We start from the raw sequence: 13,315 nt of genomic DNA, 5'->3' as shown, positions 1-13,315 counted from the left end.
GTAAGGTAAAGAAGAGACAGTCTGGACTTTTGATGATTATTGAAGTCATGTTAGTTCTAATTGTACTTGGGATCAGCAACTAATATCCCCCAGTCCCTTTTGATTAAAATATGGGTCCAGCCTTGAACGCAGCCAGAAGACCAACAACTGGATTGCTAGTGATCTGTTTCAAATCAGAACTCTAGGGCTGGAAAGAACCTTTCCAGGATACCTAACTGCCTCCCCCGCACACCTATTCTGTTCCTGAATCTAGGACCAGAAAGCCAAGCCAGTGACTCCCATAAAGTCTATATTCTCACCACGTGGGATATACCACCATCCAGTCATGTAGCCCCCCAAAGGCAGAAAATTCACCCTAAAACATCTGTTGACATCTCCAAAAATAGGCCCTGTTGTATTTCCTTGGCCCTGAAATAGCAATTTTTTCACCTTCTGATTTCAGTTCCAACAAGTATCTATTAGTACCTATATGTTCCAGATACCCTCCTCTGTGCAGTAAAAATAATGAGACAGGAAATACAAGTAAGAAGTCAATGTGATTCTTCAACCAATTTCTGTGTGTTAAAAACCAGTGTCCATGCAGTGTATAGTTAAGAGTTATAGCTCCTATAATTTACAAGGCATTTCAAATCATGCCATTCTGTTCTTATAATTTCTAAAGTCAGGCATCTGGAAGACGAGTACATAGAAGTTCAGAGAGATGTAGGGGCTTGTCCAGTTCAACAAAACAAATGTGAATAGCCAAGAAGAGACTCAAACTCAGGTTTTCTAATACCAAGTCCTCTACTTGTTTCAATGTACCACAGCTACCTATATTAAACTGTCATTTCTCTTAAAGGGAGTAGACCAGGCCTGATTATGAACAGCATCATGAAATTATGTCTAAGGGAGAAAATCCCGATTTTTAACAAGTTTTTTGATATTTTGCACCATTCCCAACAGTGTTAATTATGCAGTAATAAAGGACTCTGCCTAAACCTTTGTATATCTTACTGGAAAAGTTAATCTCAAATTATTCCTATCAACAGTTAGCATCCAGGCTACTGGAAATTCTGTTACAAGGCTACAGTTAGTGGTACAGTACAGACTGTGAATAGTAAGAGAATAGAAGTCATTACAGGTGTGCCCAATAACATGTTGCTGCACATTAATTTCACCAAGAGACAGGACTTAATCAAGAGGAGATGCCACAGAATCTTGGTTTTATTATCATTATCCTGATTGAGAACTCCGTAAAAGCAGAGACCTTGCCTTTTAAAATTTTGTATCTCCATGTATGCAGGGAGAAAGAAGGCTCACAGCAGATGCGTTGATGAATGCCTGAATTAATAAATGGAATAAGTGAGCCCAAAGACAAGGACGTTAAAAGGAAGCAGTGTTTTTTCAGGGATCTGTTCCAATATCATTTTCCCCTTTGATTAGGAGTACTGGTGTGAACATTGCTAACACTGAGTCCCAGGCTTCTCCAAAATCTAGCTCTCACCTGTGCTGGTACTCACAAAACATCTGATAGTCCTGTATTCTCTACTTTGGGGGAGGAGGTAGGAAAGAAAAAAAGAAACAAAACCCCCAAACTTCCTGATTTACCCAACCACAGAATCTTCAACCTTCTCATTAAGGTGTCTGCATTTTTTTAGGCAAATTGTTACTATGCCATTCTCATCCTCTTCTTTGACAGCATTATCTTCTGGTTATGAATATGACAGAGTCCAGTGATTTGATTTGTGAGAGTTTGGTCCTTTATAGTCAGTGGGTCGAAATCCCTTCCACCATGCTTTTTCCCTGCCTTCCATCCCTCCCCTTCCCCCACCATCAATTCTTGATTCCCTTCTCTCCTTTTTTTCCTTTTCAAGCAGGAAAATATCAGTAAACCCCACCATCTTGTCATCCAAAATTCCATGGGCGCTTTAGCTCAAGGGGTCTTCTTCTCGAGGCCTTCACCTTACTTTTAGACAGTTGTCATTATCTTTGTCTAAAGGTCATAGCTAAATTGAATAAAAGGAAAGCTGTGTTTTCCTGTCGATGCACAAAGGCAGTATTGACTTCCCTAATCCAGTTTGCTGAGGGGTGAGAGAATTAAATTAGATATCTAAGCACAGAAATTGAGAGCCTTTGAAAACAAAGATAAGGAGACAAGACTGTATTTTCCCTTTTCCTGGGAGCTCTGGGCTCAAGATTTTGCAGGTGTGTCATCTGATCCATGGCTTGCATCGATCAAAACTGTGCCAATGCATATTTAATTAGCAAGGGGACCCTAGATGCATTATAGCCATCATCCTTATATTGAATGGACTGTCAGACTTTCTGCACACTTCTCCACCCCCACTCTCCCCTCCACCCGTGCCCCCTCCCTTGCCTCCTTGTTTGGGAAGCTTCTGCATTTTGTCTGAGCAGCTAAAAAGTTTCTTTGTTTTTAGCTGCTGATGCATACAGCACTACTGAGGAGAATACAAACAAGTAGAGTCCTAAAGTGTTTATTTTGTCTAGGAAGACAAGCTCGACCAATTTGATGCCTTTGGTAAGATTTTCAAACCCTGTAAAAAACCAACAACAACAACAAAAAAAAGAAATACATTTTTCAACTCTGCAGTTACAGATTTTTTTAAAAGGAGTCAGTTATATTAGGATAAAAAATGAGGATCCTGGGATAAATACTTTAACAATAAAATATAAGAATAAGTAGTTGTCTATTATAATAGAAAAAGTATTAAAAAACTCTCTGGTCTTGACCATTAGATAAGGCATGTTAGCAAATTTTTAAATTATCAGCCCAAATTGTATGATAAAATTCATTCTGTCCTGAGTCTGTCCTGCTATTAGGGAATTCAATGGAAGTAGAAAAATTAAGATAGAAGGTGGGTAAAATGTTAGAGTTGGATGTATTTATTTATTTATTTTTTAAGTTTCAAAGGTTTCATAGGAACATCTGCTGGTGGGGGTTCTTAAAGTGGTGGGAAGTTTGGAGTTTTGCCTCCGACAGGTTATTTCATGGGATTATAGTCACCATTGATTTTCACACAGGTTACAAAGCCTGAGTACCCAGACAGAGTGCTGTCTGATAAACAGATGTAAGGCACCAAGTCTGCTTAGAATAAAGAGCAACAGACTGTGAGCACATATTTAGGACTCATTTAAACTCATCAGCATAGTCTAGCTCAGAGTGCTCTGTCTCTAGTCTACTTTTGAGGTAGCTTCTTGCTGGTAAAGTAACAAGAAATTTTTTTTCTTACTACAATTTGCTGTGGAGACTCATGGGAAATTCATTTGCATACATCTTGTTACCAAGACTGACTACTTCCTGGCTTAGACAAAGTGTTGCCTGATAAACAGACTTAACACACAAATGTCTGTCTGGAATAAACAACGGCAAGCTGAGATTTACATTTCCATTATCAGAGATAATCTCTTTCCCAGTATATGGGAATTAAGAACCTTTATTTTAAAACCAGGACTTTGATGCTGATGTTTTATACCAGAATCACATCATGTGTAAGTTTGGCTTGATTTTTTTTGAAAAAAGCAAAAATGTATTATGGATGGGAAGATTTATATTGCAGAGGTAAATGTGCATTTCTTTTGGGGGGATCTTATAGTTTCAAAACCAGGTTTTCTTGGCATTATTTGATCCACATGACAACTCTATTAAATTAGGCAAAATAGTCATTAGTGTCCCCATTTTACAGATGAAAAAACTGAGATGCAGAGTAATTAAATTATATAGCTGAGATTTTTTAGGGTTCTATCTTTTTAACATTTCATTCTCTTTTCTATAGTGAAATATGAAAAAAAAATAGCAAAAAAGTTAATCTTTAGAATACTAACTGAACTTAAATAACATAATTATCCTCAAAGAGATCATTTTATTATTTTTAATAAAATTTTGACAGATACCCAGATACATGAAAAGAATGTGTATAGACTATAACTAAATTATACATGATTTTCATTTGACACGTTTGTTTTTATAGCATGAAAGTATACAGGGAGATTTTCTACTTCCAGTTGCATAGATGACTATATAAGTACTCTTTAAGTATATTTTCTTCTGTTGAAGAACTCCAAGAACTTACTGTTATAATTCATTTTGTTTGTGAAAAAACTGACTCAAAAGGAGAACTTGAGCACAGGTCTGGTATGCAATAGTGTTATAGTTGTGGCTTTTTAGGCAAGTCTTTGTTTACACATGAGTGGGTAGGTAACCAGGTTGACTCACTATTGTGAGTTCAGAAGTGATCAACAGGTCACCATCACATATTAACATTGCTCCTATTATGAGAAAAACAAAATTCAAAGGTTACCTCATCATTTTATTTTATTTCAGTCATGGTCCCTTGTCAAAGAAAACATGAGAAATTAGAAATTGAGTCCCAAGTATCACACTTGCACATCTTTATAATCACCACATTCTTGCCATTGACTTCATTTATAACTTCACTGAAAAAGCCCATCACGACTTGAAATCTGTCTCATGTGAAGATTGAAGATTGAGTCATTTGGTCTTTACTTTCAGAGTGACTGAAGTTGTAATTTTCAAAGCTTAGAAATGATTTCCCCCTCAGTGTCATAACACAACAATGGTGAGACCATTTTACTTTTCTCTCAATGTGTTAAAACTGTGTATCATTCCACAACCTCCCTGTGCACGTAGCCAAGTAACACGTTTATGAGTAGGTGATAAGACAGTTGAATCACTCTTCACCCTAAACAGTCTCATCATCATACACAGCCCCGACTAAACAGATGGGCCTAGAATACCAACATTAATGCCAAAAAATCTAATTCCTGCAAATTTAATATTTCACATCTTCTTCTTCAGAAAGACACGTAAAAAAAGAAAATAAGTTTCAAGAAGGAAATTTGTAGTCATCTAGATTATGTAACACTCTTAATCCCAACCCTGAAAATGCCATACCCGGAAGTGGTGAGGGGGTGAATCTCCTGAGCAGCTGGCAGCCCCTGGGGTGGTCTGGTGGAGCCCTTCCAAGTCGCTGCTGCGTGAACACAGCCTTCCTGCTCCATCCGAATCCGGATTAGAGGATTCAGGGACCAACGTGTGCAAACTAGCCTGGTCCTTTTGGAATGAGGGCTTTTCCTCTGTCCCGTCTCTACCTCCCTTCTGGTGAAGAAGGATTTGCTGTGTATCCCTTGATTACTGTGATTATCATAACACACACAGTTCTAGCTCACTGGGAAAGTTACACAGGCCAAATTTTGTATTTTAAATACAGATAAGACTTCCCATTTAAAGAACCGTGGAGTATTTCCATTTTAAAAGATAAGAAAACTTTTATGGTGTGACTCATCTCATAATTTGTTTTTTTAAAAAACCAGGTTATTGTATATTCTTTTTTCATTAAGTGGACCACAGTTGTATACATTAATTGTCATTAAATATTGGTTTGGTTGTTTACTGAGCTTAAAAGATTTATATCCATTCTCTGAAAATGTTGGTGGTAGTTGAAGATTTTTGGTCATCTAGATTTAATGATGGTATTACAAAATTCTGTTTGTTCTTTGCCAGACTATGATGGATAATGTTATATTTAGCAGACTGTATTGTATTCATCAGTGTTTACTTGTAAGCTGCAGATTGTATATACATATGTGCAACTGTGCAGTGACAGTCTACATTCTCAAATAAAGATTTTTAAAATATTTCCTCACACCTCTGTCTTTAAGGCCATGGTGATAGTGGAAAAAAATAGACAATATTCCTAAAGGTTATAAAGTGTTACAATAATACTTCTTTTGTAACTGCAGCTATAAGGCTGATAAGCAAAATGCATCTATTATAGCCATTTTTCTAGATTTCCGTACTGTAATAAACATCTTATGGTACTGAACAATCAAAATAGAGTAATTCTAAGCCTTAGATTACCAATCAGAAATAGATTTCTGTAACATCATGGATGTAGAAAAAAATGAATCTTGGATTCTTTGGTTTGACTCTTTTGCAAACTACTCATCTTTCCAAACCTCTGTAAGAAAAAAAAAAAGCCTACCTAAATTTTGAAAATCTTTCAGGGCCACAATCCTAGAGGGTAACTGTTTATTATATTCGGAGTATAATGACCCTATTCCTTATTTTCTTTTACCCCTGGAGCATTCCTAACGCTTCATTTAGTTGGAGGAAAGGATTCATTCCCGACTTTGTTTTTCCTTTTTGACACTATAAACAACAACTCCATTTCTTTTTGGTGGCATTTTCACTTTCTTTCTTTCACTTGACTAACTCATTTTTGTTTCTGGATGCCTTCTCATTTCTTCTTCATATCACCTTTTAATTTGGGAGATTTAAAACCGGACACAAAACTCTTAAAAAAGCCTTTTCAAGCTTCGTCTTTAGCCAAATCAGTGTGCATGTAGGGAGCTTGAACTTAAGCGAAATTACTTTTCCAGTGGAACCTGGATTTGTATTTTTGGGGTCTGGAGACTTTTGTTGATTTCATGTTGACTGAATAGGAATTACACTCGTTTGTTTCAGGGTGGGAAGTGCTCCCCACCACTGCGTGGCTGCCCTTCTTTTATCAGCTATTCACAACAGCGGTTGTTAGGATTTTGAGGTCCTCTTTGGGCCTCAGGATATGGCTGCTTTCTCTTATCTTTGGATTTTTTGAATGTGTGAACTATTTCTGCCATCCATCATTTTAGCCTGCACACATTTCTGGGGTCCTTTCATGTGTCAGACACCGTCCTCAGCTCTTATTATTCTGAGAAGCCTCTTGCCATGTGTCGGCCAGGGGATCAGAGGAGGTGATTGTCTGCAACTTCTAAATGCCGTGCGAGATTTCCCAGCCGTGAGCCAGAGGGATGTGCCTCTCTTCCTTGCCAGGTCCCACGAAGGGGGAATCAAGCAGAAATAAAGACCTTTTCTGCCCTCCTTTTTCATTTTGTCAGTCCCAGTCAGCTTTTAGATGTAAACTTAGTGCATTCTCAGTCACTGGCAGAGGTTCAACACTAGAAGGCTGAACAAGTGAAAATCCATCCTTTTCGTTCTGTGGTTATCAAATCCTTGGCTGGGCCAGGTACTCTTGGAAGGTACTGGACCTAAGACTAGAATAAGAAAGGAATTCTTTTCTCACGGAGTTCTGATTCTCATGCGAGATCATTGAAAAGTGCCTTAGTGCAACACAGTGTAAGTCACAATGTTAGAGATGTATGGCCAGTGAGAGAGGAGAGAGGAAAAGTTTAATTCTGGGTTGGGCACAAGGAAGATTTAACAGCATTCCATCTTTGCTTCATGCCTGGAGAACAGAAAATATATGGAAGTGATGTCTGTTTTTTTGCCCAATCAGTTTTACCCTGCTGACCTGTTTTTGTCACTCTTCACCATCCCAAAAGGAGTATTCTCTTGAGGTTCCAAGTTGAAGGGGAGCAGAATTGAGGGGAGGGGGACTGGATCCATGCAGAAGTAGTAAATCCAGTACAAGCTTCTGTTCCTGCACAAGCGTATGGAAGCTCAGGCTAGTGTGTTGGCATTAGGATTTATTTTATTCCTTTCCCAAGTGATTATATTGATAGTGAAATATCTTTGTCTGAGTACTCCAGCAGTATAGCAGTAAGCACCATAAAAATGCATAGATAGATGACTACCAGTTCAATTAAGAGGTCTCAGTCCAGCCTCCTATATGAAAACCCTGTCTATTTTAGGTTTAAATTTCTGCTCCTAAATTTTTTAGAAACCAAAAGAAAAATTACTTTTCAAGGTTAAGGTTGAAGTCTAAGGTTCCTTAAACAAAAAACAAATCCCTGGATGGGGAGAAAAATTGATAACCCTAATGTACTTCCTCACCATAGCATTTCCAACTACATCATTTAAACACATTTTAAATAATATTCTCTTCATTGTAATATACAAATCTTCTGGCTTTCAACCAGGAAACCAGAGAAAGTTGCTGCCATGGGCGACTCAGATACAAGAAAGGCACCCAGTTCTGTGCAGGTGAATTTTTTTGTGGGCCTCTAGTTATTTCAGGTGGTGGGAATCAAAAGGCCATGTGATAATTGTCCCCAAAAGTAAGATGTGAAGTTACTTTGGCTTCTGACAGGTCTCTACCAACTATGCACAAGAGAAAATTCAGTTAATTTTTTGCTTTCATGATAGTGTTTTAATACAAATACTTAAGAAAAAAATCTTTCCTTTGTATCTTTCCTTTGTATGGGTAGAAATTAATTTATAATTCTGGTCACCTGGTTGTCCCCATACATAACAGCATTGCTGACCTTTTGTAATACCAAAGAAAGAGTCTATCCGTCCTCAGCAAGAATTGCGCCAGGACTGGGTAATTTTGTTTCTCGTTGGTTCAAAAAAGAAACGGCATTAAATGGCCCATGGTAGGAAATAATTAAGTGTTAAGATCATTTAACTTTCCTTGTAGGTCTTTGGCTTTTCCTGTCCCTTACCAGGATGGTGTATTTTAGTATGCAGTCCTCCGGTGGAGAACAGTATCCCCAGCTTTTGAATAAAACTGGGAAATTAAATTCCGTTTTCAGTTTGGCTAGACGCCTCTTCCAGTGTTTGTAGCTGAGCTTTCACAAGAGTGCTTCGGCCCCTTTCAGACCAACTCTGAGCTATCTTCCTGCTGCTCAGTTGTTGGCTGTTGGTTTGCTTCTTTTTCTGCGGCTTGGAATTTTAAACTTTCTTTGAACATATCTAATGCCATCTTTTGTTGCTAGTCATGTTTTCTGTAATTATGCTATCTTTCTATAAATATAGGGTGACACGTAAAAGAAAATTTCAAAGAGCAGAGAAGTCTACTTCTAGATTATTAAGACAGTTGTTTGGATCTTTCATTATTTCTTTTGCCTTAGTATTGATAGATAAAATTCAGAAAACTAATTGGCTATGGTATATTTAAATTAATTGAGATAAAAAATATTTTTCCTTTTGTTCACAAAGAAGTGATTGGTCCTAAAGATATTAATACACCAAGAGAAAGAACATCGGCTAAGCTATCAAATAGAAAGTTAGGCTTACTAGTCTTATTCCAAAGAACATGTTCTGTTTGGCAAAATTTTAGGTATCTATACTGGCACATGATCAAGAAGAATTTTAACTTTACCTAAGACAAACTTAGATATTTTCTCTGATTTCAATTGTGGATATTAATGGTTTAAAAATTTGCAGTACACAAATAATGAAGGTATGCCTTTCTCCTAAAACATGTTGAATTACTTATAAGAATGTTTAATTTATAATTTTTAATTGCAAAGTTACAGAATACTCCCTTAGAAAAAGAGAAGGTAATCATGCCATATTTTAAAATCACTTGCTATAAATGTAATATTAATTGATTGAGTTAAAATTTCAAATGTGATCGCATATAAATTTATATTCCAGTTTAAGTTCCAATTTTCAGTGCAGACTTTGTATTTAACTTTGTGGTTCATTCTGAAGAATTTCTCTAAGGCATTTTGAGAAATACTGTAATACTTTTGGTTTGTGTTTTCACTATGGCTATTGTTACATTATGATAAGAAGCTATCACTTTGCCAGACTTAAATAAAAATTCAGATTTTCACATTTGAACCTTTGACTCAATCTAGAATTTTTGCTCTATGCACCAGGTTAAGCGCATCTAAAAATTTTAAAATAGACATTAAAAAAAAAGTACTTTCCAATAATTAAAATCTTCATTTGCCTAAAAGCAGGGAGTCTGTCTTACAGTAATAAATTAGTGCTTCTCGACCTAGGGCCACTAGTAGGACTGCTTCTTTGTGCAGTATCTGCAAGAAAGAGCATGCTAAAGCTGTAACTCTATTGGTGAAATAGAAGTAATGTTTTCAATTTAATCACAGTTAAGTGTCATGACCTTTTGATCCTGCATTGAACTTCTTGCTAAAATGGGGTCAGATTTCAGATAGCCCGTTCTAACTCTGTGAAGTCAAGGTAAAGTGCAGATCCAGGCTTTCCATAGATACAGAGATTTTTCTAGACAATTTTTTGTTTTTCGATAATATTATATACTGTTTCAAGTCTCAGAAAAATGCTTTACGTAAAAAAACTCTCTTCTTGAAATAGTTTGCCTTTTTTCTCCTTTCCCCAAGAAAATGTATCATAAGTATGCTTACTTCTAATTCTGTGAAAGTTTTTGATCTAACTGGTTTATCTCATCTTAAAATTATATGTTACTTTATTTTAAATTGTCTCATTTAGAAGTTAAATTGATTGGATTAAATTTTTAGTTTAAAAATGGTTGTATTTTTATCAGTAAAATAAAAAATAAATGAGATTCAATAAAGGTGTGCAAGAACCTGTTTTTGCTCACAAGCCCCTTTAGGATCTCCCAGATGCATTGGTACAAGAGGAAAAGAATAATTACCAAGTGAGGGGAGATGTATACCTTTTAGAAAGATGTCTTTGAGCGATCCTGTTGTTTTAAGTAAAGGCGCTAGAGTATTAGGATTCTAGTATTTAATGGTGTTAGTCTGCATAATCTGTTGCTGTAATACGGAGCTAAATATCAACAGAACTTGTTTCTGTTGTTTGGGTTGCTTTTATATACCAGCTTCAAAATATGTTTTGACACTTTATTATGTTCTGAATCAAGCTTCAGATGTGTGTAATGAAGGATGAAGTCTTTATCAGACTCTAGTGTATAAATAATGGAGAAGAGCAGTTTGGAAAGGGTCTCTGTGTAGGAGGATGGTTTCTGAAGAGTTTTAAGTTATGATCTGGCGCAAGCCAAGTGCTGCCGGAGGTGTAAACAGAACTGAGAGTCCTCTCTGAAGGCATGGGCTGCTGCGGCTGCTGCCCTGTCTTTTCTTTCTTCCTTTTTTGATCATCATGTCACCTCTGTAATATTCTCACTCCTGGTTTACACGCTGAACCTTTTGAGAAGTCTGCCACCTCTGATCCACTTTCTTTCACAGACCCTGTAATTTTTGGCTGTATTTTTATGTTTTTCAGATTCAAGTCAATCTGAAAGTCCCAGCCAGCCAAGTGATGCTGACATTAAGGACCAGCCAGAAAATGGTAAGTTTAGTTTGGGACTCTGGTTGCTGCTTTGAGAGTCCATGGTAGCCCGCAGCCAACCAAGTAGGAGGACTTCAAGGTCTGCCCGAGTGGGTGGCCCACACAGTAAGAACAGTTTTTGAGAACTTAAGGAATTTTCTGGATCACTCTAACAGCCCAAAACCCTTCCCCTCAGCCACAAACTCGATCAGGGTACTCTTTTTATCATTATTTTTTTTAATTTAAATTTTTATTTTTACTTTATTTTACTTTACAATACTGTATTGGTTTTGCCGTACATTGACATGAATCCAGAACCTTCGTTCCCAGGAAAGTTGGTTACTGTTTGAGGCAGGGTTGAGTTACCTGATCAGTATCATTTGCAGCATAAGTGAGGAGCCAATGCCTTTTTATTTCAGTTCCTTTTAATATGGCAAGTGACCCACGATCTTCTTCACGATGATATAAGTTTATTGACTGACAAGTATTTTTGAGGCCTTTTGGAAGATTTTTGCTTCTGCTAAATAATTACTGTAAGAAAATGATGTCTGCCTTTGAAAGATTTTCGCTTTAAGTTGTCTAAAACAGTAAGGGTACATGACAGTATAAAATTTGTCAGTTGCATAAATGTATAAGCTGTATATTGCAGGAATTTGATTAACCTAGAATACACACTTTATATATGAACATAGTAGCATCCACTAAAATACTAAGTGTGTAGTATATGTGCTTCAAGGACGAAAACAGTTGTCATAGGTTAGAATTTGAGTAAAACCATCAGTTTCAGTGAAAACTGAGAAGTGAACTAGTGGTACTCATCACATGCTAAAGACTGTATTACACACTTTCATGGATATAATCTCCTAAAATTCCATAGTGCTCTTCCTTGATGAAAGAGCTGAAGCCTCTAATGGTAGCTTGAGCATGAAGGGCCTTCGAAGGGAATATGGCACTGTGGCTAAAAGCTCAGGCGGTGGTGTCAGACCTGTGTTTAAATTCTGCCTCTATTCTTTCTTTCCTTTGTAATTTTGAATAGGTTATTTACCCTCACAGAGTACTGACTTATTTCTTCTTTGAAGTGGTACGGTAATATTACTGACATGTTGAAGAATTAAATAAGATAATATATATAACATGCTCACAATAGTCTCTTTCATAGTACTTTACACTAAATAAAAGTTGACTGTTGTTCAGTATTCCTTGTATGATTTTTCTAGTTAGTATAACATTTTTTTTTTCACTTACTTAAAATGACCTCATTCCTCCTGACTGTCTTATTTTTGTTGTTCTATTTTTCTGTTTTGGTCTCCACCCGATCTTTTAGAATAGATAGGTAAACTGAATTATGTCCGTGTTGTGGGGTGGAGGATTGATTTTATCACTTTGAATAGCCTATCACTGATTTCTCAGGATTTGTTCATTTCCCAAGCCTCAGAAATTCTCTACAGTGTTGCTGGGCTCCCATATTAAATATGCACTGTCTTGCTATTCCTCTCCTCATCCTGGTATTTTGGTGGTATTTTACGTATCAAAGTTGTCTTTTCGCAGCAGGCATTAAAAAAGAGAGAGAGAGAGAAAGAGACCTCTGAAGGCTTGTTTTTAGTGTCATAAACAGCTACATCTTACTTTCTGTTGACATTTTAAAGAGTGATATTTATAGACTAGTTTCACTCTTTATTTCCCACTTGACTTATAGGTGATGGCTTATATATCTCTTTTTTACATATAATATATCTATGTATAATCGGCTTGAAGTTGTGTCCAGAGGTATTCATTTTATTTTCACTGTTAAGAACTGGTGGGCTGCTGGGGTGTGTGGTTCTCGTGTTTGGGTCTGGCTGCCCCTCTTGCGGGCCTGCGATTCATCTGTCTTCATAAAATGGCCGACAAGCTGTTCACATGCAAATATAAATTGAGGGCATGAGAGGCCTGGCATGCCTTTCTGGAGCTGCTGTAATACCGATATTGTGCATTTCCCATTCCAAAAAGCAACCAGGATTGAGCCTGAATTTTTCGGCCAAAGACGAGAGACTAGCCAAGTTCATTGTTAACCGCAGATCACTTGGTGCCACCTCAAGGATTCACAGTACCATTTGGGAAGGATCATGTGAGTTCAAAGAAGGGAAGTATTAATATCCAGGAGAGACAATAATAAATTCCTATGTTTCAAATTTCTATTTATTTCAGAGAAAGAGATGTTGCTTCATCTTAGACAGTTCCAACTAGAGTTCAGACTAGAGGAACACCAGCCTCTTCAGTTTCCTATTTCTGCCTTTTGTCAATCTCAGATGAAGTTATTTGAGGAAAAAAATTATTTTTTTTCCTCTTTTTTAAAGATGTATAATCCCTGAAGGAAAATAA

At 36.9% G+C, this 13,315-nt stretch overlaps 1 protein-coding gene across 3 annotated transcripts in view; it reads left to right on the top strand.

Annotated features, from left to right (window-relative positions):
* The window catches only part of NFIA (nuclear factor I A), a 624,340-nt gene that overhangs the window by 416,064 nt on the left and 194,961 nt on the right, over nt 1–13,315 (top strand). For all 3 annotated transcript variants that reach the window (XM_068965476.1, XM_068965477.1, XM_068965478.1), the window contains exon 3: nt 10,910–10,975. In XM_068965476.1, the coding sequence (XP_068821577.1) occupies nt 10,910–10,975 (66 nt within the window). The remainder of the gene's footprint in view (nt 1–10,909; nt 10,976–13,315) is intronic.

This window comes from Capricornis sumatraensis, chromosome 2 (genome assembly GCF_032405125.1).
Source record: "Capricornis sumatraensis isolate serow.1 chromosome 2, serow.2, whole genome shotgun sequence".
Taxonomy (NCBI): Eukaryota; Metazoa; Chordata; class Mammalia; order Artiodactyla; family Bovidae; genus Capricornis; species Capricornis sumatraensis.
This window is presented reverse-complemented; position numbering and strand designations above follow the sequence as displayed.